This window comes from Leuresthes tenuis, unplaced genomic scaffold (assembly GCF_036924035.1).
Source record: "Leuresthes tenuis unplaced genomic scaffold, fLeuTen1.0.hap1 SCAF_5, whole genome shotgun sequence".
Classification (NCBI taxonomy): domain Eukaryota; kingdom Metazoa; phylum Chordata; class Actinopteri; order Atheriniformes; family Atherinopsidae; genus Leuresthes; species Leuresthes tenuis.
In genome coordinates this window covers 3,947,228-3,973,948 of record NW_027325359.1, presented here as the reverse complement: position 1 = coordinate 3,973,948, position 26,721 = coordinate 3,947,228, and the positions used below count along the sequence as shown (strand labels likewise).

At 40.4% G+C, this 26,721-nt stretch overlaps 1 protein-coding gene across 2 annotated transcripts in view; it reads right to left on the bottom strand.

Moving 5' to 3' along the window:
- b4galnt4a (beta-1,4-N-acetyl-galactosaminyl transferase 4a) overlaps window positions 1-23,447 on the bottom strand; it is a 120,310-nt gene extending 96,863 nt beyond the window's left edge. For both annotated transcript variants that reach the window (XM_072385498.1, XM_072385499.1), the window contains exon 1: window positions 21,944-23,447. In XM_072385498.1, the coding sequence (XP_072241599.1) occupies window positions 21,944-22,085 (142 nt within the window). In that variant the 5' untranslated portion in view covers window positions 22,086-23,447. The remainder of the gene's footprint in view (window positions 1-21,943) is intronic.
- Between the last annotated feature and the right edge of the window lie 3,274 nt (window positions 23,448-26,721).

Below are 26,721 nucleotides of genomic sequence, written 5' to 3'. Positions count from 1 at the left end.
CAGACAACCAGGTAAGGGAAGCTGCATGTACCCACTGAAAGCAAGAGTCAAAGGAAACAAAAACAAGCAGTATGGAGGCAAACAGAGTGACAAAATGCACATGATGGCCATTGCTTGGAAAAATAGGCCAGCAGCGCACACGCTTCGGCCTGTACAGGTAAGGGTCGCAAGAAAACACTGGAGAGCGGTGGGACAATATTGCTTATAACACAAAATAAAATGACTATAGGCTACTAGGAAATTACTAATTCCAAAATCCTGCTGGGAGCATAGCAATGTCTGAGTTAGAAGATCACAGAAATGACTGACTACAGCATTTACAGCCACAAGGAACTCTTGCCAAATTGCATTCCTCCATGCAAACAGGCCCAAACAACCGAGGAGGATAACAAAAATGAATGCATACACCACAGGGTCCTTGCTCTGGGCATCCAACCACACATACAGTTGGAAAGATAGAAACAAGGATGCTAACACAGACACGAGACACACACTTCAGACCAATAAATGTGCTACACATCTTAGTCCAATTAAAAATCAATTATGGTAGAACGATAGAAATGTTTTGATTCATAATATGTTTTCATCCATATAATTCCTTGTAGTTTTATGATAAAACTTGCAAAAGCTTCCTCTACTATTGTGTTTCCTTCATATAGCTGCAGAAAATGAAATGAGAAACACATTTTGTTATAAAATCACATGCTGCGGATGAATGAATTCCGGCAGTATATATTTGAACAAATCCCATTTCCATCCTTCACCCATCTGCTCGCACTCTATGAAGCATCCATCACAGGGCCTAATGGAGGACCGATACTGTCAAACGCGTACTTCTCAGGATAAATGCAGCACCTCTTCGCTACCCCTGACCATGCTAGCGCTTGACACCAGAAACCAGGTCAACATCTCAGAAGATGAAGAGGGCTGCTGATCATGGATGCAAACTGACAAACACACACGAAAACAAACTGCCATTCAAGCAAATGTGTACATAAGGTGCATCTGTGCAGTCCGTTATAATCCACTGCATTACTGAGGTAAGTAGCATGCAGGAGGTAAGTGCTAAATCTAAAATAAAACCCAAAGGGAAGTGATTTCATTGAGTCAGGTTTTTGTTCATGCACAATTGACCCTCTGGTTAGGCTCCCACTCATCTACATTTCCTTCTCTGTAAAAATAACAAAGGGAGTAAAAAAAGATAGCATCTTATTGAAATGCCTTCAGACAATCAAGGAGAGGAGATGTACCATTATTATCAGACAACCCTCAGGCATTGTTACCTTCGGACCCAGCCAATTACATTGAAGCCATGATTGCCACGATTTGCCGAGTTCCTCAGCCAGCTGTAAAGACAACAACTGGCCAGATGATCTTGGCAATCTGGAATGGCTGATTAGAGAGGCAAAGAAAAAAGCAGGGTTCAGAGAAAAGTACGAGATCTTTTCAAACATTAATGTAAAAAAGAGTACAATATACATAAGAGTAGTCTGCTGTTTAACTTCAGGGAACATCAGCACAGCTTAGGATCAGTTACACAACAAAGGTGATACAGACAGATGCAGCTTGTTGTCCTTGCACACTGAGGCGTCCTCAAAAGTATAACTTTCAATAAACCTCATTGTCACGAAAGAATGGTCAAAAATGAAGAAAAAATAAGGACTGCATGTAAGACAGATGGCTGCTAAGCAGACTTCATTTCTGGTAACCATGTTCCTATTCACAAACACGCACAAAAAGGCTTTGGAGAGGGCCTCCAGAGGTCCGGTCTAATCCTCATCTAGCTCTCACGACGCTACTCAAACCTTTTGTTTGGCAATGAGAGCTTTGGCAGTTTCCACAAACTGATGTGGAATCGTACATGGGTCAGCTGTGTTTGCATCTGTGTGGGCAAAGAACGCTGCTGCAACATGCAGCACGTTTAAGTTGTATTTTATTGTTTTCATTTCATTTCATTAGACAAGAATTTTTTAGCATATTTGTGCACAATATCTCACACAATATTTACTCATCCTAGTATGTGATAGAAAAAAAACCCACTTCATCAATATGCTGAGTGATAGTGGCACAAGTTATCAAATAAAAACATGATGTCCAAAATTAATCATTTGGCAAGTGGTGCAAAGAGAAGAGGAAAATCACTGACACAAAATGCATTAATGCAATGATGTTCTCCCACCTTGGTTTTACTTTGCACATCTTTTTGACTTGTTTCTACAATCAATAGTGTGTGTTTCAGCTCCTTAGTAAAAAAGGCTCAAGAAAAACAATATCACATTGGCAAAGAACAGTCAGTTCCTGTTTTTGATGTCGAACAGAAAAGATAAAGAGTAATAGGTAGAATAGATAGGTAGAAATGAAGAATATAGAGACAGAATTAAGCCTTTGAAGCCTATGAAGTCATACACAACACCACTGCAATTTTATGATCAATGTTTTATTGTGCGTGTGGCTGTTTGTAACCAGTAGTTCCCTGTGTCGGCTGCAGCTTCCCTGTAGACAAAGCTTGGAGATAAGGGTGTCTCCAGTTCATACATTAGAGCGGGACCGCTGGTTTTCTTTTAAGATTGCAGACATCCTGAGCCTCACTGATTCCCTGCCATCATGGTTAGGGTTAAGTAATTAGCTTGGCACAGACTGCTCACCTTTACAAAATTGAAGAGCAACATGAGATTGAGATTTTTTTGTAAATGTAAAGTGCGTTATAAATTAAATTTATTATTATCATTATTATTATTTAATGGGCAAGAGTTAAACACACTTTTAGTGCCACAACAAATCTAAGCATCTTAGCAAGTTCTAAGCAAATGCACTTATGGCATAATTGGGGACAATATGTATAGAAAACATATCTAGGAGATGTACACATTTTTTTGTGTGACAGACAAACTGGCCGAATTTAACTGTGGGCAGGATTTCATAAACAGTTCCCTTCTGAATTGCTGCTCATCTGAGTTAAAAGACAGATTTCCACACCACCTCCACAGAAAGGGAAGAATGAAATGTATCACATGCAGGAACAAGTCCCCACTGACTCCCCGATGGCATCAAAGAAACCTTGGCATGTATGGTCTGACACAAGGACAGTTAGCTCCTTCCTCTCATCATGAGGGTTACTAATCAACTTGACAAGCCATGAAGTGCATTGACAGAATCACAGGATACAGCATTCTCAATGGCTAGAATTGTAAATGCTTCACCACATTCTTTATCTAAGTATGGTAGCAAATTAGGATTTTTAGGAGCGGTCTAAAAGTGCATCAGAATAGCTGTGGTAACAAAAAAGCAGGACTATATGAATACATTTCATAAAAGTACTTATTGAAGTGCATAAGCGCCTGAGTTGATTTTCTGATCCATAAGTTCCATAGACATAATTGCATGTATACAGATATTTTTTCCTGTGGATATAAGGCAAAAGGGAATGAACATACCAATGTATGAAAGACCTAAGCAGAGAATCCAACTCCAGGTGGCAGAATTGTGGCAAAATTGTGTGTGCATACAAAGGCAAAAAAGTACACATTGATTATTTTTTCCAGATTTGTAAAGCCGGCTGTATGCATGGTTGTCTTTGATGAATCTAAATCATGAATTTATGAGCAGGTGAAAAACTCTCATCTCCGCTTGCACCTTTAGTCATGAATGTGTGTAGACGCTCCCCTAATTAATCACTGGCATATAAAGATATTTTCTGCTCGACAACAGATCAGACATGACAATGACAGAAACAGCAAAGAAGAAGCGGAAGTTTACCCAAATGGGACATTAAGACACTTATCATTGAAACAGAGAAAAGGAAATAGAAAAGAAAACTGTTTTATTATTTTTTATTATCATTTTTATTATTTTAACATTTTATTTGACAGTCTTCGTTGTGAAATCACGAACAGAAGAAAAACTGCTGAACTATGTAAATTCAAAGCAAAGAACCTTGACTGAGGTACTAAAAAAAAAAAAAAAAATAAACAGCTAACAGGGTTTGCATTAAACTGTCAAGGACCAGGAGGGTGAATTGGGATGTACAGATGGAGTCTGTTATGTTTTCTTAGCCTGAGAATGCCTAAAATGGTACATTTTGTGCTAGAAAATCAGAATATTTTTGCTCTTCCTGACATTACATTAGGAAGGTCTTCCAAGAATATCAGAGCAACCATCCATGTGCATGACACTTACGCAGAGATGCAGTTCTTTACAGCATCCCAATGAAATAGTGGTATATTATAAAAACTAACGATAAGTAACAAAATAAAAACAAAATACTCTTCCATACTCTTCTAGTGAAACTGTTTTATGTTAAAATCTGCCTCCCTTTTATTCTCTTTCCACAACAACATTTCAGGCTTCATTCTCCAGAATAACAGATGTACATATGTTTAGAGAATGCAAGTAGTTCCATGTTCTCATTGCACATTTTTTTAAACTGGAGTCAATAAGAACAAAATATCCCTAAATAAAGGCATATCTATATTCATTCATTTATATTCATATTTATCTTATTCTGCTGCCATATCAGCAATCAAACCTACATTAAGTTCAACATGAAACCCAAGCAGGTAAATTTCATAAATATTCCAGACACTGCATATTAGTCAGCGAGCCAGCCTGCTCACACATACTAGAATAGTATTTATGTCAGCGTTATTGAACACAGCATGATTTTCAAGCTGGATTTTCAAATGGGAATTTTCATTTCTGAGTAAAGAAAACAGTAAAGAAAACTGACTTGTGAAAGTCAGTGACAACCAAGGCTATTACTTTTATCATATCACGCTTGTGTTAAAAAAGGTCATACTTCCAACATGAAATAAAAGCATAGGCAACAAAAGCACTATGGGGGAACTGTTATTGTCTTATTGTACTACCCGTGGTCCTCAGTTACATCATCACAGTTTCCTTCCTCTGGCGCATGCTGTGTTGTTGTACCACGCCATGTGTGGGGGGAGGGCTGAGAGCAAGGAGCCACAGAGGCCAAACCCAGCGGGGAAATCAGAGCTCTCTTTCTTTGTGTGATTCAATATCACGCTTGTGTACCCATGAATGAATGCCAAGATATTTGAGTTCTACAGCCAAGGAACAAGCCACTGCCGCGTACGGCTTTAATGAGGACTAGTGTGGTTGGGAGAGCCACGTCACATTTGAACTCGCATGCTCATCAATATACACATACAACAATATCAAAAATTATGGCATAAAGTCAAAAACAAATATGTTCCATGACAGTGAATCAGTGAGGCTGACTTTAAAGGAATAATTACATGGTAGTAAGAACAAAAATAAAACCCAAAACCCCCCCAAAAAAACATTTTTAGATATTTTTTTAAGATTTTTAGAAATGGTTATGTCACAGCTTTATGCGCAGATAAGGGAATGAGAGGAACTCGCCTGAAGAGAGAGTTTTTAAACTCCTCTTTCTTCTCCATTCAGAGTAGCCAGCTACACAAAACTTCTACCCCTCCTGCTCACTCTCACTGACAGTCCACACGTCAGTGCGCATATCCGTCTGTGCTCCTGCTGCTCTCAACTTGGCAAGCGAATGGGATAGTGGACTTGCGAATTATGAAATTGGATTATGAATTGGGGAATTCACTGAGCCCTCATATTGTCTGTCAGATGTTCCAGAGAATATTGAGAAGAGAGAATATATTATTTCAGAAAAAAATAAATTGAACAGCTACTCCACTGACATGCTGGAGAATATAATAAGTGATCATTTAATGGGGTTCTTCAGCAACAGTAGCTTAGAAGAGCTTTGGAAAAAATGAAGACCAGGTATATTTACGTTTATACTGACAGTGTGTATTCTTTTTTTGTGTGTGAATAATGTATTGGTCATGCCCAGATGCAGTGTGTTGCATGTGACCAGCCTACTTCAATGGTCAAATAATCAGAAAAGTAGCTGCAAGGCATAGAAAAAGAATTTCCCTCTTTATATCCCAGCTAGCATTGTTGTCAGCAGTGAAGTTTAAGGCTGTGGAGAGTACCCAACTAATCAGACAGAGAAAGTAGAATGTTTACTGAATTTAATTATGAGATTTAATGAGCTAGCAACTAACATATTCTGTTATCTGTAAGAGAAACGCCAGTTAACGCATGACTATATGAGTACATCTATACAGCATTCATAAAGCACTGAAGGGTAGATGAGCCTGTCGGCCTGTGGCCTTCTGACACCCCAATCAGCCAAACTCTCAATTAGTAAATCAGGGATATTTCAAGAGAAATCACTGCAGGGAATGCTGAGAAACATTAAACAACAAAGGGACTAAAATTAAAAGGAGAGTGTCACAGGAAAAAAAGAGAAAAAGACAAGAGGGAGCATGTTCAGAGAGGTAGTTTATAGGGCATTGTTAAATCTCTGATACACTGAGCAACATACATAAAGGCAGTAAGATTTCAGTGTTTGAACCTCTACGATCAGTTTCCATCTCTCTCAAAAATAAGAGGTCAAATCATACAGTATGACAAGAAAATCACGGAGGAAGAAATTTACTGAGGGCATAAAGATGTTTCCAATGTCACCACACAAACTACTACTTTTGTCATCCACAATCCAAAGTATCCTCTCTGTTTCTCATGTCACTTATACCTGGTGGAAGTAACATGGAAACGTACTACTGTGCTTGGTTTCAGCAGGATGTTAAAGATTTTATAAGAGCCTCCATTGAGAGCGGAACACAGAAAGGATAAGTAAATCTTTCCAGGGTTGAGGACGGTTTGACAGACATCTTAAGTTTACATCCAGATTTATGCTTTACATTCTCTAGAGGTGAAATAGTGCACTGAGCCTGAGTGCTCACTGTCACTCCAAAGCCTTTGTTGACAGCTGAGGGCAACAGGCAGAGACTACGCTGGCTTTCTGAAGGCTGTTCAAGATTCAGGGAGAATGGCAGGGTAAAAAGGCCCTGGCTCTTATTGTTAATCGGCCACAGGTGGGTCATTGCAGCTTTTATATGGCCATCAAAAATCTAAGTAGACGATTTCATACACCAAGATTTCATACTGCATGACAGAGTCCCCACATACAGAGCCTCCTAAACCCTCTATATATAGATGGGTATCACCCATCTTAATGTTTGCTGACCTCTCATTTCCCTGGTACTGGCAGTGTGACTGTATGAAATTCCTTTCCCTTCAGGTTGCTGACCTGTGGTTAATGAATCAGATGCTTACCAGAAGCAGCAGAGACACGGTGAGGGGGAAAAATCTATGCCATAGAGTAATTCTTTGTGTGCCAAAGACACCACAGATAGATTTTTCTTTTAATGACTGGAGTTCACAAGTATACAAGTTTGACTAAATTAAACTTCCACCCTTGAGATCGACTCTGCCCTGCATCCTTGTTTGGCTTCAAAGCTTCTAAACAGTAGGACATAATTCCTCAAACAGAGATCAGGAAGGAGTAGCTGCCTTTCTGATCTTTAACCACAAAGGTTGGCCCAGAAATAAAGAGCAATAGTACATACAAACATAATCTGGAGAATATATCTTGCCATGTCATGAATTAACCCACACACAATTCAGGTGCCTAACTAGTGTTCACTTTATGTTCTTCTTTGTGGTCAGTGTGATATAATAACTTTCATATTGAAAAATTTGCAATTCTTGTTAAAACCAAAGATCATGGAAATCTACTTTTCCATCAGGGGATGTTTGGGAGGCTTAGGCGGTGACCACTTGTTCAATATTTCGGATTATGGGCTGAATAATTTAATCTCGGGATCGTTGTGTTCTGCTATGTCCTAAATCATGCTGAGTTCCTTTGAGTTCCTTTGAGTGAACAGGATGAGGTTGTGAGGCCATATGTCCAGAGAAGCTCAGTCAAGTACAAACAACCACACGACATTTGTAAGATGGTGTACGCAGAGTTGAACAATGTTGCCCATTTTTAGCTCAACTTTTAATCTAGTATACGCTTCATTCATCTTTTGAGGGCAGCTGGGCTGCTGCTACATTTGCGTGTGTGTTGGTGTAAACAGTATATTGTTTGTGTTTATTTGTGGTTTATGCTTGTGAGTGTTTCGGTTCATAGAGATGAAGCATCAAACTCAACCGGCTCATAAGCAGCTGTGTGAGTCATCCCGCTGACAGCAAAAGGCAGCAGTGGAGAGCTGACAAAGGCTTCAGGTACTTTCCTTGTCATTTTTATATAAAGGCTTGAGCACGCAGAAAACCCTCCTCTTTATGACAACATAACACTTGATCTCTGCATACTGCAGCCAACACATCTTTGCTTGTATGTTAAGCAGGTTGCAAAGCTTTCTGAAGCAGTGTCCTGTGTGTCAAAATATTAACAGAAAAAAATTTAAAAATTTTAATAACAAAAAAGTCATATTCTCTTAAAATGCAAAAAGGCCTAAAAGTGATGTTGCCTAAGAGGCCTGTAGGCACAGTCGACTTTAAGGTTCTATAAAAGTGAGCCTCTTTCAGCAACTGAAGTTTGATGATACTCTCTTTCCTCGATTCGTCATGGAGCCTCCACAGTTCCTGCACCTATTTTCCTCGCAGCTGGAAATATAGAGGACAAATCAGAATGCTTCCAAAGTTAGATTCCCTACAGCTAAAATAGGGGGCATGCAAGCACTTTCAGCCCACAAATGTGTGTGTGAGAATGTGTGAATGCTGTATCCCACAGGTGTGGACTTCCACAACACTGGGAGGGAGAGTATCAAGGCAGCAAATTAGGAATCACTAGAAGCATGTGAATGAGCAGAGAGTGCTTGAATGAGGGGGAATGGACAGAGCAGGGGACCAGAGTGTAGCGGTATCAGCAAGGATATTATCTAACGAAGAAAGACAGCAGCCTGCAGCAGAACCACAGGTGCTGCATTCTCCAGAAACATCATCAGACGTAGGCAACATTCTTTTGCTGCAGCATAGACAGTGAAAGGTGAAGCATGAGGGGGTTGAAAATGTCAGAGGGTGAGCTGCCTGCCTTGGCACACTGGAATGGAAAGACACCACATGCCATATGAATAAACCAACATTCAACTCTGAGAGAAGAGTGGAAGATACACCCTGTGGTAAACAAAAAGAGAGCCACAGAGTTTTCATTTAAATTATTCTTAAAAATGTCATAATATCACAGAGCCTTAAAGAGACAAGAGGAGCACAAGAGAGTCTGCAAAGTTAGAGGTCAGTGAATTATGCTGCAGCTCCATAATTTCAAACTGTTGACCCTCTGGGAATTCTTGAGGTATGAGCTGATTGTGTTGATCAGCTATTATTTGTTTTGGTCAAATCATTTTTAAATGTTTGCCACAGACAGACACAGAAAAGTATAGCAAATGCAAAAGATCTGGGGCCATATTCATAAAGCTTGCCAGTAGACAGCGATACTATTGGTGATAAAATCATAAGAATGTTTTACAAATTATGACATTTTGAGAGTCTACTGAAGGCTGGATTCTAGAAGAGATTATTAGTTATTCACCAAGTATCTTAGCTATTCAGAGTGCTCATAAGGTCAAAAAGTATCACTAGTAGAAAGGACTTTAAGAAGCTTAAGAGTCTCGAACGGAGAGGAGAAAACGTTTAACATGGAGAAAAGTAGGTGAAATTATATTTGTAAACTGAGGTAATGTAACAGTACAGTTTGTGGTGAATCACTCCATGCACTCGCATCACAAGTTAACAACACAAAGATATTTAGCCATTACAAAAACAACAGTTCAGTAGTCAGAACTTTTAAGACACTGTGAAGAAACAGTTTTGCCTCTTTCAAGACCTCCCTTGCCAGCTAAGAGGTGTATTAGCAGCAAATCAACCTTGACACCCCATTCTGCATGTGACTTTCACAGACACAACACTGATGTGCAATGAAGGCACAACGTTCCCAGCTTGAAAGTCACTTTAAGAGACTTCCTAAATTACTCTTAACCTATAGGACACCTTGATAGAAAGGTTTAGGCTAAGTCATGGCCTGTTTATACCAGCACAAAGGTATCTGTCTGAGTCGCTCTCAGTGCATGTAGAGCAGAAGTCCCAAAAAGCTAACAGCACATTGGCTTCAAAGATTGCTGATTGGCTAAGAGATGGGTGGGGGGAACTGACAGATTATTTCAAAAAAAAGAGGACACAGCACCAAACATGTTGAATAGCAAAGAAGCACGAGTGAAAAGCACTTCCAACAGGTTGACTGGACAATATTCATTATTTAATGCTCTCTTTCACCCATCCTCAAAGGAGATCTATGTCCACTTTGATTTCTGTCTATTCCAAAGCAGAGTAAAGCTTAAGCATCAACAACAGCACCAACACAAGCAAGAGCAGCTCAGAGCCCAGAGCTCAGACATATTCCTAAAATGCTATAACATGTAACGTTTATTATGTTTGTATGAGAGGAAGTATCCTAGTAACCGCTGGGTTCCCATTTTCCCAATTTAAACAGGGCTTGCCTGAGGTGCTATTTCCCTGTTTGAAAATAAATTGTATACACATTGAAGGAAAGCAACATTGGGACTTGTGTATGACCTGGAGAAGTGGCAGTTTACCTCCTTGTCATGGCTGAGGTGCCCTTGAGCAAGGCACCATGCTCCCCAGGTGCTGTATTTGGCTACCTACTGCTCCAGTGTATGGCATCTGTTTGAGTGTGTGACCATGTGCATGTGTGTGTTCAACAGGTGCTGACCTGGATGGGTGAAATGTGTGTAGATCCTTTCAGATTAGCTTTGCTAGTGAATGAACACAGCTACTAGCTCCAACCACAATCCAACATTGTTAAAGAATGGCATTGGAGCCTGTGGAATTAATATCCGATAATGTTTTCGGCTAGCCATTGTATCCATTCATAATGCATCAAATCCACTTTGACATAGCATGTAGCAAGATTAACTTGAATTCTTTTTGTTTCTTTCTCCTACAAACAGCACAAAATAAAAAGAGAAAAGATACTTAAAGATGAACTGAAAGATCATAGTGTTCATCCAAGTAAACATTACTGTGGTAGCTAGAAAAAATATCCAGAAACTTAACCTAGCTGAATGAGGCCTTCACTCGCATGCGATAAGGAGAATCCACTTCAGCCTGTGACAACTCCATTTGTATAGGCAAGACTCAGGCTCAACAGCAAGGACACTTTGTCGATTTGATGAATTCTTTTATTCAGAGCTCCAACGAGTGTTGAGGGCACTCATAGAAAAACAAATTACTCTTTTATGCATCTACTTTCTATGTATGTGTGTGAGAGTTTGCATTTCATCCTGCAAATGTGTGGGCTGAAAGCAGATTAGTATGAAGAGGCGCTCTAATCAGCATTCCTTCAATGCTGAGCAAAAGGAGAGTGAGATGGAGAAGGGAGACAAGGTCTACTTTGTGCTATCACTCTGCACTAACCAAATTTGCAAAGAAGACAAACGTCCCTATCGCTTGCTTCATCACTAACATGAGCTTTTAAAGTGGAAAGGTAAGAAAACGTCTGGAAAAGAAAGTCAACACTTTTTACCGTCATCTGTTTAATCGCAGCAGCTCACACACACTGACGGAACCGCAAAACTGCAAACATTTCAATTTGACAAGAATCGCCACACTATGCCAGGAAATCATTTATAAACACACCTTCACTGCTGCTGCCGAGGATGCTGTTGACAGCCTTTGTACTCACAGCACAGTGTCTGCAGCAGTTTTGACAAAATTCTGATAAAGACTTTTCTGCATTTGTGACAAGCTGCTACAACTATGAACGCTCACTTGACAGACATTCTATGTAATGGCTAACTAATCTAGCACTTGAAATTGTGGAAAATATGCGCCTTGCATGTTCACACTTTGTTGTCTCCATGATTTCGTCTGATTCATCTAACTGAACACAACAGAGATGTTTTGAAATAGCAGTAGCAGAGATCTGTTACAGGAAATGTAGTTCAAAAGTGGATTATTTCAAAACAAGGATGCAGCTAATGTGGAATGCTGCAGTTCACAGTGTGGTCTGAGGGAGACGAAATGAGTTAGTCATGCTTTGCTTTCAGGTTCACGATGATATTATAACAGGAAAAACCCTTGAAGACTGAGACAAGAACATTATCATGGCAGTTTGCTGGTGTATGGAAATATTTTTGTCCCCACTGCTCACATTTGTTGAGCTCTTCAGTAGGACATGATCGTTATTGTTTAGAATAAAACTGAAAAGAAAGCTCCTGTGGCACATGTATTTTGTTGCATTTTAACCTCTTATATCACAAGGCCTAAAAAAAAGCTTATGGATCCATCAGGTATACCCAATGGGATGATAGTTATTTGGAAATTACACTGCAGTTTTTGTGTTTTTTTTCTATTTTCATGCATTGCGTTTGACAAACTCCTCCAGTGATTTCATAGCATCCAGATATGATTTGATGAATCTAATTCATGTTATATTAAGTAGTAGAAATTTCAACTCTGAGAATTCTAACTGAAACAGGAAATGATCATAGCTCAGACAGTCATATTGCAATTATGCCCAAATGTCACAAGTATTTAAGACTCTTGCCCTTAAGATAAGTACAGGCCAATGTTAAGTAATAAACATATCAATATTTATAAAGCCATTTCGTGGGAAATTCCATGTTTTACACTTTTATTTAGTACTTCTAACCAGTTCAGCACATCCACATCAAACATAGTCATAAAAAGATGTAAGGCCTTGATGATGTTTCACAGAGAAAATTTTAAGTGTCTCTCAAGTGGGTTTACGACAAAGTGTAATAAACCATGAAACAGGAAGTTGCTGGTCAAGTAATAAAAAATACAGAAATCAAATGACTTGAGTTGTTAAACAATCTGTCCATGGTGGTGTGGCAAATTATACAGTCATAATATCATCAAGTGACTCTATGTCTATAACTGAAGTACCAAGAAGTATTATATATTTTATCAATGTGTTTTAAAAAATGCAGCAACATGAAATATTCATTTTCAGGTGTTTCCTGATGTAACACTGTGAACATGAGGTAATATTTTACAATATTATGCAAGCCCTAAGAAAAATACAGCCTGAAGATGTCTACAAATCAGTAAGAATACCCATTTCCTCCCATCTGAGTCCCTGAATGGTGCTTAATGCTTTAATCTTTTTGATAAAACCCATAACCTTTTGTTTAAAAGAGGGTCTTTGCAAGTACGGCATTGAAAAAACGTGCTCCGCCACCAACCTTTGCCACATCACTGTTTGAATGCATCGGGTTCTTATTTATATTCATCTTTTATTGCTGAAAGATAGGCAAATTAAGGAGCTAGCTTTCTGTTTCACAGAGCTGAGTGCATCATTTTTCATGCACAATACAGTAAAACTTGATCTCCGGGTCAATATGTGTAGTGTGCCAACTCAGCCTACATACATAAGCACACACAATCGGACTTAAATCAGAAAAGCATCTATATTGTTTTTCCTTCTCTCCATACACATGTGCAAATGTTATGCATACGGTATGTAATCATTTATCTAGCCATTTAATAAGCCCGCTTTAAATACAGTACTTAAGAAATCGTGTTCTATACTCCAGTTATTATACTCGTTGTCTTGGCTGTTCTCACTCACTGTCCTCTGTGCTCCAAAACATAATAACATGATCAGAAAAAGAGCATAATCCAAGTAGTATAGCCTTAAGGTTATTGCCAGTCCTGCCACCAGCAGGCTGAAAAACACCTAATTTCCACTAGCAGCGCAGCAGTAGCATTCAGGGTTTGACAGAGAGATAATGGAGTTGAATCACTCTGATCTGCTGAGGAAGGTGAGACTCCAAGTGAAAAGCCTGCATTTGTCCCACATCTCATTTGTGGAAATAAAAAAGGATTTAAAACCAGACGTAGGGACAGAGGTGCTGTTTTATGAGGGTAAGAACGGGCTGAGAGACAGAAAGAAAATAAAGGAAAGCAGCACAGATATGAGAGATATGAGGAAGGAGGATATTTTATGAGGAAAAAAAATCATGATGGCATTAGATGTCCAATACTGTCTCTATAAGATGGGCTTCTATCTGTGTGCCATCATATAAACAAGGCAATGAGGCAGCAAACAGTGTCAATATCAACCTGAAACACTAAAATAAAACAAAAGACTACAGAAAACATCTGAGTGTTTTAAAAGACTGAGAAGATTCTGGTGTTGTAATGCAGTCTATTGCTGACAGCCTGCATGCTTCCTGTTTGTATTTTTGCATTTTTTTTGCTATGTTTGGCACAATGTCCTTGTAGATGGAGCTAGTAGAGGGTGGGGAGCTCAAGCTGTACTTTCAGAATTAATAACAAACCAAATCATATTTAGGTCTTTGCATGACTTGTCATCCAGCTAGAAGGAACTTTCCTGTACTTAGATGCCAGGGTTAGGGTAAGGATGCCAGACTATGGTGAAGAAAATCTAGTTGAAGCAGTTTTCACTTCAGTTTTTAATTCAACAACTTTTTGTTGTAGCAGCAAAAAGATTTTATTCAACTTCTTAATTAAAAACATTAATTTCTCTTGATGATCTCTTCTGAATTACAATCATCGACAATCATTTTTGGTTCAAGAGGCTCAATTAAGAGCTGTCTTTTAGTGTAAAAAAAAAAAAAAGAAGAAGAAGAAGAATTTCTTTATGGAACAGTAAATACTAAACCAAAATGAAATAGTGAAGAGCTGTTGAGACTCCACACAAAGACAGTATGCACAGTTATACAAACAGAGCTGCAGAGCAAACTGAAAACTTTCTCTTTAAAACATTTCCTCATGACTGGACGCTACAGAATAAAGGGAACAGTGTTTGACAGCCTTCAGAGAACCATGCCGCACTCCTTCACAAAGCAGCTCACATGGTAATCAAGCTGGCGAGCAGGCCTTTGAGACACAGAACAAAGGAATGACAAAGTGCAGCCCTTTTGCTCTCTCTTTCTCTTCCTTTCGCCTCCTGACACACTGCAACACTTTGTGAGGAAAAATAAATATGTAGACAGTCAGTTGCAAATAAAAGAAGGAACCTGATATTGGACAAAAAAACGCTGCAAGATAAAATAGGAAGAGAATACATACAACTAAGCAACGTGCAAAAAGAAAAGGTTTCACGTTTGGATAATGTCAGCAGGGGAGCTTTGTCAAATCAACTGTGAAGAAGTAGGTAAACTTATCATCACTACTGTCATATTCAATGGTTTTTATCATTTTACTATAGACAGCAAAATATAAAAAAGTTCCATCTAGTTTCATCCAAAATGGAGTCAGAGATTTCAAACTCCCACTCGCTTTACTTTGCAAGCTTTCATAAATGAGATGAATTCTTATCCCACCTACGGCTCCACAAATGTGTAAATATTCATGAGTGTGTGATGAATATTAAGAATGCAAATTAAAGTGATTTAAAAAGGAATAGGGCTGAAAGTGAAAACAACACAGAGATGCGCTCAGGGACACGCAAGTTTTGGAAAATTTACTCCCTTATATCAAGTGTTTCCTCTTCCGCAGCTTTTTAGCAAGGCTGTGAAAAAAGAAATCCACAAAGCTGATTACAATGCAACCAGCACCTTTGTCTGCGAGAAGTCAGCCTCTTCGTCTCCAAGGTTTATCTGTCCCGCTCCTCTGATCCTTTCTCTGTCTTTGTTACAGACCAACACAGCCTTGGGGAGAGGTGACCTTTTCCATTAACTACCACTACAGAGAGCTCATTCTGAGGAGCAAGGAGCACGGAGACGCACTCTTTGATGATTGATTGAAATCCTGCAAGGTCTGGATCATTTACTGTAAGGCAACACCAGAGCTGATACAGCCCAGTGCTGCATAGAAAGCCTATGAAAGAAAATCCCTCTGCAGAGGTGGGGAGTAAGGAGCGGAACCGAGCCTGCGTTAGGGGAAACTGACAAATCCCATCACGACAGGGATCACAATCGTCTACAGTCAATACTCCCACCTGACTTCTGTCTCTCTGGCTCGCCTTCCTCTCTCTGTTCTTCACTTCATAAAACCACAAACTCATTCTCTTCGCTCTCTGATCTGCACCCCTCTCCTCTGAGTCTCCCAGCAGTCTCCAGTAAATTGTCCAAACTGTGAGGGTTTTATGACTCTCTGCTGAGGAAATTGGTCTTAATTAAATCTTAATGGCGTTGTTTAACAATGTGATTGTGGCATTATTAGACATCCCGCTGAAGCAACACCTGAACGGCTTTCTCCTGCTAACTTTGGGTGATGTGTGCACACATGTTCTGTTGAGAATATGAAGCGAATACACGGACTGTGCCCCATATTCGAAGGGCTGGGGTTATTACGAGTCACAGCCACATCCTCTCCCGACGCATCCTGCTGCATGTCCCACCTGTTGCGTGTAAAGGGTGTCCTTCTTCTGCCCCGTCGGACCTCCCCAAATGTTCATAGTAAGCGTGCCAACGGGCAGACAGTACCATCATTCAGCTGCTTCCTCTTCTGCTCGGCTAAACACTGGGCCTAAAGTGCAGGCGGCAGTGAGAGCGGGAAGGTGTGCACTCCCAGACACATGCAATAACACACCAGCAAACTAAAAAATGATTTTGAAAAGAGAAAAAAAATGCATCACACATGCACATCTGCTCCCTTTCACACAAAATCTCTTTCACTTGCTTACTCTCACACATCCACAGACAAATCTCCTGCGGCAGCACTGTGGCACTGGGCCAGAACTCTCATCTGCATGGGGCAGAGCTGGTACCTTTATGGTGGCTCGTTAGGCAGGCCAACACAAATTTCATTAACCCCGGGGTTAACACACCCTGGACATTTGTGACTTCTTTCCAATGCTTTTACTGAACTCTCCAACCCAGCCTCTCCATCTTTCCAATCTTTAAGCACATCTGTTAGTATCAACGCAACACTTATGAGTCATGAAGTGCACAGCGGGGATGTGGATGTAACACACGCTGAGTGTGAAATGTTTTGGGGCTGTTTTAAATTACGTCCAGTAGCACGAAGTGGTGGCTTTAACTTGAGGCAGAAAACAAAAAAGCTAAATTTCTTACAGAAGGAATTCACTAACGTACATGACAATGAGCCAAAACACAAATCTGACGACAAGCACAATGAAGCATAAGCACGTGTGCATGAGAAAAGTGGGCGGTATCATTTCCCCCCTCTTAATTCTTCTGTTGTCTCCGCCTCCACCAGGCAGTCCCTTTAGCATCCTCAGTGTTCTCGAGGTGCTGTGTGAGCTGTTGAGGGGACATTGTTCATCCTCGCTGTGGAATTACTACAGAGATTTACTGTGCTGGTCAGATAAGCTGTGGGGCAGATTCATGGTTGAGCTTGTGATGGTACGCACAGCAGATCCCAAGACACAAGCTAACAATAAATCGACTGCCACATGTGAACACTTTCATGACACAACCCTTCAAACCCATTAATAAGATGTCAGGTGTTTCAAGTGAAGTGACATTTATTTAGAATGTCAGTATTGTTATACATAATTCTTTTTCAATGATAGCAAAGACAGATGCACAGATTACAGGACTCAGTTTTATGATCACAGTAAACATTCAGGTCTCTGCGGCAATAACTGGAATAAAGTGGAGATGAAAATATGTTCATGTACAGTATAAGAAGTATCTTTCAAGCCAGTTAAAGAGCATGACTAAAGAATATAAGTACAACACTAGTTCAGCTGCAATTCACTCATTTCAGAGTTTCTCCTGATATAAAAGCCCTTTATTCTTTCAGTTTTCATTCAGCCACCAGAGCTCTTTCTCAGCAATATATAGATATAACATTTCTGTGTGGAAGCAGTTTTTAACAGCCTCACCATCCAGCTGAGTTTTAATAAAGTCCTCATTTCAAGGTGCCCAAATCCCTTTGTTAATGAAGGCCTGAAGACTGCACCGTTATTGTGCACTTCTAAATCTAACTGTGACAGAAAAACTGATTAGGATGTAAAGCACGTCTGCCATAGAAATAGCTGTTTACTAAACATTCAAAGTATTTATGTCTATTTGTTCAGTGCTTCTCTATTCTTTTCTTCCACGAGTATGCAAGACGGCACCAGACAGCTGCACTATTCACAAATCTGAGAAGTTAATTGGCCATATTCATGTCCGCATCAATAAATGATAACATAAAAAGGTGCTGCGCATGTGTTTAAGCACTGACACAGACTGAGGTGGTATCTGTTACCATTTTGCCGGAAGACTAATTCTGGCTGAGGCAAAGCTGACCAACCGTGAGAACCACAACGGCTAAAATTAGGAAGAGTGACATCGTAGGGCATGGTTGCCATGACAGCGAGTCGGCCTGAGAGTGCTGCGGCTGAGAGACAACAAGCCAAAGCCAACTTTATACCAAACAAACTACATCCAGGTGTTTGAATGTTAATATGTGAGTGAGCTCCATGACTTTCTCCCAAGAGACATTAAAGCGAATGAAAGATTTTGCATCTATAAGTTCCAACAGTTTTACCTTTAGATTGTGACAGCATATTTAACATATCCATGCCTCATCAAAACCTATTAAATAAGTTCCAACCACTACATATTCCCTCCCATATGTTGTCTCTACAGGGAAACTGAGCATCCAATCTGTTGAGGCCCCTGGGACTTCTCCTCTCAGACTTCCTCCTTATCCTGACAGAGTTGGGATAATATGAAAGCATTATGTGTTACTTATAAATACAGGCAACACATATGTGTGTTTAACTGGGGGTGGTTGAGTGTATGCACAAGTATGTGCATACACATGTGTACTCTTAGTTAATCAATAGAGGCTTGTGCGCAGGGGCCTGCCTTCCCCTCCTCCTCTGTGGACTTGTTGATGCTGGAAAACAGGGGGATTGCTGTACAACTGGGTGGCCACATAAATGTGGCACTCATCTCATATGCACCGGAGCACCGCCTGCCAACACACTTCCTCATTGAAATTCTGATAAAATAAGGCCGGCCTGGCCAGCATGCAATTGGAAAACTCTTTAATTACATCTTTTTGGCTGTCCTCACCATCATAGGTGCAACAGCTACCTTGGCATACAAGCAAATATGAAACTCAGTGCTCATTCCCCTATCATTCCTTTCTTTGACTGGCCTATTCACAATGTCATTAATAAAAACACTCCCTTAAGCCATGTAAGGAAAAGCATTTTCCTCTTTAAACAAAAAAGAACCTTCACAGCAATTGAACTGACTCCAACTTTAAGAGTTTTAGAAAGAATTTTCTTTTTTTTTTTAAATAATCAGCTCTCTTTGCCCCAAGTTAAGTTTTAGATTCCTCACTTTATAAGCTACTATTCAAACGTGCCATCAGCCTGGTATTAGACACTTCTCTCACAGCTCTCATTTTACCTGCTATAAAATAATAGAAAATTGAGTGGGCTGCCCATCACTACCGATCACCAGCTCCATCCTGTACTGAATAACTTAGCGGCGGAAAATGATGGTCCTTTCCAGCACAGCTGTGACTGGCTTAGAGCTCTGAATGATGACAAATCTAAACCAAAATGGGTGGATGGTACCTCTATGTGATTGATTCCTTTGCCTACCCACCACAGCATGAAAAACTGCCACATATGACTCCTGAGTAATGACATGTCCGTTAGCCTTTTCAACTAAGCATGCAAACTGATGTTAATCATACATTTATTGATTCATTTTCTATATTTTCGATGTCCCATTCACAACAACCACACAGCCTGTTCATCATATAGTTTCCAATATATTAACCAAGTCAAACATAATCTGGGTCTTAGCTTGTTTATAACCTCCAAAATGTCACCTTGGTCAAGGCCAGTAACACCTGCCAAAATAACTTTCCTTTCACTGCTGCACTACATTCTTATCTGACAATCCACAGTTCATCCTGAGACTTCTCTTTGCCATTTAAACACTTTCTTTGGGTCTCAATCATGATGCACTTTCTCTATACTATAACACCTAATTAGACAGATACACTCTCTGGTGGATAGTTTATCAAAAAAATGTTACAAACAATTTGTGGATGGACAACTAACATGCTTGAGCTGATGATCTGGTTAGAATAAGTCTAATTTCACCGAAAATAGGTAAAAATGGGAAAGAAATTTGACAAAAAATAAATTACATTATTTATACTTTTCCTACGCAAGTGCTAAGAATAAAGACAGATTTTTGTGTGACGGAGAAACTTTTAGCCAAATGTGAATATCTACACACTTCACCCAGCCCATTTTTTCAGTAATGGTTACATCTCACTTAGAAACACTTCCTCCAAGAGGCGACGTGTTATTCATAAGAGGTTAAGTGAGTTGACCTGCTCAGATGCCTGCTAAATGGAAGACAGTCGATTAGAAACACAAGGCAGCACAGAACAGCATAACATCTTCCTTCCTCGGCAGACAGCCGCAGCAGACGAATCACAAAGGCGGGCTATTAGAGGAATCCTTAAAGTGAGGGAGGCAATAATGTCAGAAACACCTGTGCGTTATTGTGTCTGTGCTTTCAGAGAATGAGAGGAGTTGGAACATTTGTGTGCACTTGTGTGCAATGTAAAATCAGTCATGGCTTTGCAGCAATAGCAAAATCAAAACAATTAAAAGGATGCACAATCCAAGGGCAGGAAGACTGAGAGTAGGCATTCATTACATCGTCACATAGGAGCACAACATGTTGCTACATGAGTACCTGCGACGGATGCAAAATGGCAGCCCGGCAATAAATTCAGTCAAAAGAGTCTTATAATCTCCACTCATTGTTACTTTTCTTGAGGGAGGTAGCCACATGCATCCAGAGCCACAGTTTACTCCTAAATCCTAACACAACCTTCCAACTCACCTAGCTGCCCTCAAGCTCTGTATGTGATTCATGACCCTCGTTATCAGAAAACTACATCTAGTCTGTTGCTAGGAAAATCCCCCAGCTGAGATCACACATATTAAAATTAGTTCAATGTGTCAGGCAGCCGTGTGTGCATACACGGGTGCAGTGCACACTCTTCAAGGACATCATAATCATAGGCTATCACCTTACGGTGACAGCTGCAGGAGATGATACACCATCAGCTGGAGTTGAAGGTGTAGTGAGTGGTGCTATATTAGATACAACACTTTATACAGCCAGGGCAGCTGTAGCTCAGGAGGAAGAGTAGTCACCCACCAATCAGAAGGTGAGTAGTTCAACTCCAGCTTCCCCAGGTCACTTGTCAATGCATCCTTGTGCAAGACACTGAACTCCACATTGCCTCTCAATGTAGTAGGAAGCACACAGCTGTATAGACTAAGACATGAGCTGTGTGAATGGGTGAATGTGGCATGTAGTGTTGACTAGTCAGCCAGACTAGAAAAGCACTATAGTACAGCCCACTTAACATTACTTTTTATCAGTCATAACTGTAATTCAAATAATCCACTGTTAAAACCAGCCACACCACACAATGGATGCAGAAGCTAAACAGCAGCAGGTGGAAATCCGCCTCCTGTGTGCTACCTAACCTCTAATATTTGTCAAAAGCTTACAGGCGTGGCTGCTTTAAGGCAACTTTCATGAACAGACGTTTGATTATTAATGCCGAAGGGGACGGTTTGGCTTTCGACCCAGCCTGGGACCGCGGTGCTCTTTACTTAGCTTTGAGGAGGAAACTATTGTTAATTCATGAGACATGCACCCTCTCGTTGTTACTTCCTCTGGTAGTAATTTCTGGCCCATCTCATCACACATGCACGGATAATAATTGAGTGTCTTTAGGTCGACTGTTTCATGGAAAGATTTGTAATAAAATCTGTGCTACAACTACATTGAGATTTTGTGTTTGTAATGTCAACATTGACATAATCACCATCTATGAAACCTGACAGCGATGAATGTTCCCTACAGGAGCTACATCTGCTGTTATACTGACTGTGGCAACCTTATAGTAGCTCTATCATTACTTATATCATAACACCCAGGTATTCGTAAAAATTTTAAAAAATCATACTTAAAAAGCACTTTTTATGTCTTAAAAGCAAATTAGTTCAAAACTCCAGACAGAAAACTTTTTGGGGAGGCTACGTGAGATGAACGGGTTTCTCAGAGCAAAATTCTACCTTTTCCATAGTTGAAGTGTAATTTGATGGTCTTGCCCTGGTTGATGTGCAGGTAGGTGAACCAAACGGCTGAGGTGAGCAGCACTAGCAGCAGCAGGAGCTTGAACTGCTTCCGGATCTTCTTCACGGGGAAGCGCAGCATCCTTCCTGAAACATCCTCCGGTAGCCGCCCAGTTAGATCAAAACGGGTCCGGGTGAGCGGTCGTTTGAGGCGCGGCTGAGTTGAGCGTCTGGCTCTTCGCGGCTGTGCTGACGGACCTGATCTCCTCGTCACAGCGACGGCATCCCTGCCAGCCTGAGTGTAAACAGGGAGTGTTCACCACAGCCCCGGGGCGCGTCTCAGCCGACCACATCTACGGCGTGACAGCAGCGTCAAACTCGTCGAATCCTCAGATCTGGGTCTAAACACCTCTGTGGTAAACATTGCTTGTGGATGCAACCCGATTTCTCCCCCTCCTTGTGAACAGTTTGAAAGCTTCCCCGCTGGAGTTTACGGTCGGCTGGGGAAGCAGGGAAAAAGGCTACAGATAAAAAGCTGTTAAGTTCTGTTAAGTGTGGCCGGGGGGACAAAATAGTACTCTAGCGATAATCTACACAAATCCCCTAAAGCTCAAGCCCTTGTTGACACCGCGACGCTGATTATTTTATCGGATACTCAAGGATCATCCCCGCCGGCCATGGCTTTAGCGCAAAGTATCAAAAAGCAGGGGGAGAAATTTACTTTCCATATGGAGGGGTGGTCAGACAGATCCTTTCCGCTGATGGATGATTTAATCTTTCCAAATGAGCAGAAATTAAATTAAAGGGACCTCGGTGAAATACACTAATGCCAGTTAAATCTTTGACGTAGTGTGAATGAACCCTGATCAGGGCAATGTTTGGGGGCCAATCGGCCAAATGTCACAGCCCTCTGCGCTCTATCCAATGTTACAGAAGACTTCCAGTGAAAGTGGCCGATTCAGAAGGAGCGCGTTTTTATCCAAGTCCAGGGAGAGGAGGGGCGATCAGCTGTCATCCTCAAAATTTGGGTGGGTTTGAAGCCCCGTGACGAGTTGCTTCCAGCTGCGAACGCTGCATGGCGGCATAAGAAGCTGCACAGATCTGACTGTCCGATATGAGATCCAGAGAGAAGACGTCCATGTGCTCCGGATGGTGCGTTGTCCTCACGGCAGGTGCAATTCTCTCAAAGTAACTGTACTGTCCAAAAAAAGATCGCAAGCAAACCCCCTCACCTGAATTAAATTAATAAAAACTGAAAATTAGGTGCTAGCAGCAATGCACTGCTTTGTGTTGATCTATCGGGATCTTTTTTACCCCTTTAAACAGCCGTGATAGCATCGTCAAAGCCGCTTGTCAACGAGCACAGGGAGGGGAGAAAAAACATCTGCGCTCCAGGAGGTTTGTCGCTGAGAAACCTGCAACAAGCTGTGACACAATCAGGACAAAACATGGTTTTGTTTTGCTACAATGGAACATGTAAGGGTATCTCCCCCCCCCCAACGCACGGCTCAGTACGCCCATCAATTGAGCATCTTAACGGTGCAGAGCAACCTAACCTGGGTGCACGGGGAATGACAAGCGAGACATCCAATTACAGCTCGCCAAAGGGCTGAAAGGAGGCGGAATTGCGTAGGCTACTAGTCTGATCCGTCATCCAATAGTGGAACGCATAGGCCGAAATTTGTTCAGCTTTCACTTACCTCAGAATTCAAATCCCTATGCTAATTAGGTGAGCAATGCTTGGTTATTTTCAGGTAATTAGGAAATTAAACCGCACAGCTGAGAGTGCAAAAAATAATGATTTAGTTTGTGGCAGTTATTGCTCTATTCGTCCATCCAGACATTTATTTATTGATTTTTTTTTTGATTGTCTTTGAAACACGTATTCGTTACGACTCTCTTTATGTTAAACTCATCTGAGCTCTTCAGAAGAATCATATGATTTTTTTGCCGAATTAAAACATTGATTTTTCTGGGGTTTTGTATTGCAAACGGGATCATGTGCCACTGTACTCGTAAGTTTCAACATCACATGTCTAGAGGAAATACAAGGTGACAAAATGACTGGGCATATTTTGTGATTATTTTCGAAAGAAAACGTCCTACACTTTGCAACTGTCCACACATTTCCTGGCCGATCATTTAGGCCCAGTATGCAGCCTTTGTCTGACCCCACGCAGACCACTCAGGCTGTGAACTTGACCGCCGCCCTGTGGTCAAACATAAAAAAGCAATGATCACAACCTAAAAGGGGAGTCTGTAACTATCTTTATTTCTGATGTTTTAAAACCTTGTAAGACCATATCAGGTAATGAGCTTCATATGTTCATTCTCAGATGCTAAATTACTTTCTAGCTATTTTCCAGAGCACACAGCTTTGTGGACATACTTTCTGCTACAGACTGCCAACTGACGTCATTTTTTAGATTATATTTCACAAAACATCGTGCTCATCTCTGTCTTCACATCACCTCCATTGTTTATGGACTATATACCAAAGGATGCCGTGCTAACGTGTCAGATTAAATTAAAGGAAAGCCGAAGATGTTCTTTGCTCACTACCTGACTGGTCAGAGCTATTTTGGGGGACTCTGGTCGACATTAGGCAGGTGGTCATAATGCTATGGCTGATCAATGTATGCAATTTTAAAATATGCTTTATTGTGTGTGTTTATTTTCCACAAACCACTGCATAAATTGGTGGACTGACAGCTGGAGGGGTGGCAGTCCACCTCCTTGCCACGGCTGAGGTGTCCTTCAGCAAGGCTCCCATACCCCCATGCTCCCCCGGGCGCTGTGATTGGCTGCCCAACGCTCCAGTGAATGGCATCTGTCTCCATGAGTGTGTGACCGTGTGCATGTTTGTTCAACAGGTGCCAACTGGATGGGTCAAATGCGGAGAAGTAATTTTGTGTTAACATTTGTGTGTACATGATAATAAAGTAATCTTAATATTAATGAAAGAAATTAAATTTCTCACTGAGGGGTAAAAAAAACACCAATTACTGTAAATGTGGAATATATTCTGTATTATGATCCTTTGATGAAAAGGTGAGTGATAGCTACGTATGTTAATTTTCCCAAAGAAGGAAATTTCTTTTCTGGGATATATATATATATATATATATGAAACTGTGATAAAGAAATGTTTTAAAGAAACGTTTGACAGGGGCAACAAAAGAGTAGAAAAGGCCTCTGACAAACTGAGTGGTCAATTAGTTTAACAATTAAGGTGGAGAAACCAATAATGAATGCAAGTAAAAATTAATGGAAAACATTTCTCCTCCAAAAGAGTCGGCAGTTCTCAAACACATGTGGAGCACTGTCAAAAGAACATGTGATGCAACGATGTGGTAAAACTGCAACTGTCCCAACTTTTCAGGAGGGAGTTGCTGGCATCAAATTCAAATTGAGCTTATATTTTTTCAAAAGGTTGCAACATTTGATGTTTTGTCTTTGTACTGGTTTCAATAAGATATGGTGTTTTAATGATTTGAAAATCCTTGCAGTCTTTACATTTCACGCATCATCCGAACTGCCTTGGAAGTGGGTTTGTGCGCTGATTAGCATCTTGCAACCAGCATAGCGTTAAGTTTAATATAGCACTGGGACCCTTTGATGTATGACTGGTGTACATTTTTTTCACTCTGACAGGTAATGTCAAAAAAAGGATTGAGGGTAATGTGAGTCATTCCTACTCTGTTCACAGTCACACAGCCTGACAATGTCTCATCAGCTACTGAGGAAGAATACTTAAAGTTGGTGAGCCATGGATATGCATAATTCAAAATGGAAAAAGTTAGAAAAATATAGATATTTAAATAAATTAAGAAGCCTTACTATATAGCTTTAAGTGTAATTAACAAGACTTTCTATTTAAAAAAGATTGACATAATACAGCAAATATGTCATTTTTCATCAGCTGAATACATGTCCAGGTAAATTTAGCTTTGGTTAACTACTGACTATGAATGTAGTTTGAAGACAAAAGCTCTCATTCATAACCTGGTCTATAAGAACATGACCTCAATGTCCCAGATATTTGAATCAGTTCAACCACAAACTATAAATAATCCTCTCTCTGTATGGCTTAACAATGTAATCTCCACAGCGAACACCAGTCATAAATGAAACGCTTAGGTTTTCATCTTGGGTGTATTAAAGTGAGTATTTACTGAGTGACCTCAGCTTAACATATTTTAAACTGAAACAAAAACCTTGCCGAATTCCTTTTGCTTTGACTGTTGCAGGAAAATCTAAAGCCATTTCATCACACTCTTGGTTAGAAAGTGTGTAATCAAAGAGTTTCATGTACATTTTTTACCTACTCTCACACGGCTGTCTTTTGAGGTTCTCATTCTATTATATTTCATATTTGATCATCTGACTTGTTTTTGTCAGGCTGAAGACAACACAGGTCTCTTTTCAACTCAGTCAGTGGCTCCAATATCATGTCTGTTATTTCACTTTTATCCAAGGGCAGGCAAACATCCAGTGCACAGCAAGAGAGCTGCACACTTTCAACACACATTGAAGGTGGACAAAGTTTTACAAGCCACATGCTGCTCCATTTATTGGTGACTGAAACAAGGAGAAGGTGTAAATTAACTTGGAGAAAGGTTTTATATTATCTTTTCTTCCACACTTTTAAATTAAACGCATGCTGTTTTTCTCACTGCCAATCCTACAAAAACATTTGGCACCTTCTCCCACCCTCCAGGGATCTCCGCTTGGATGAAGCCAGGAGGAGGCAGTGTGCAGTGGAATGATATGGACAG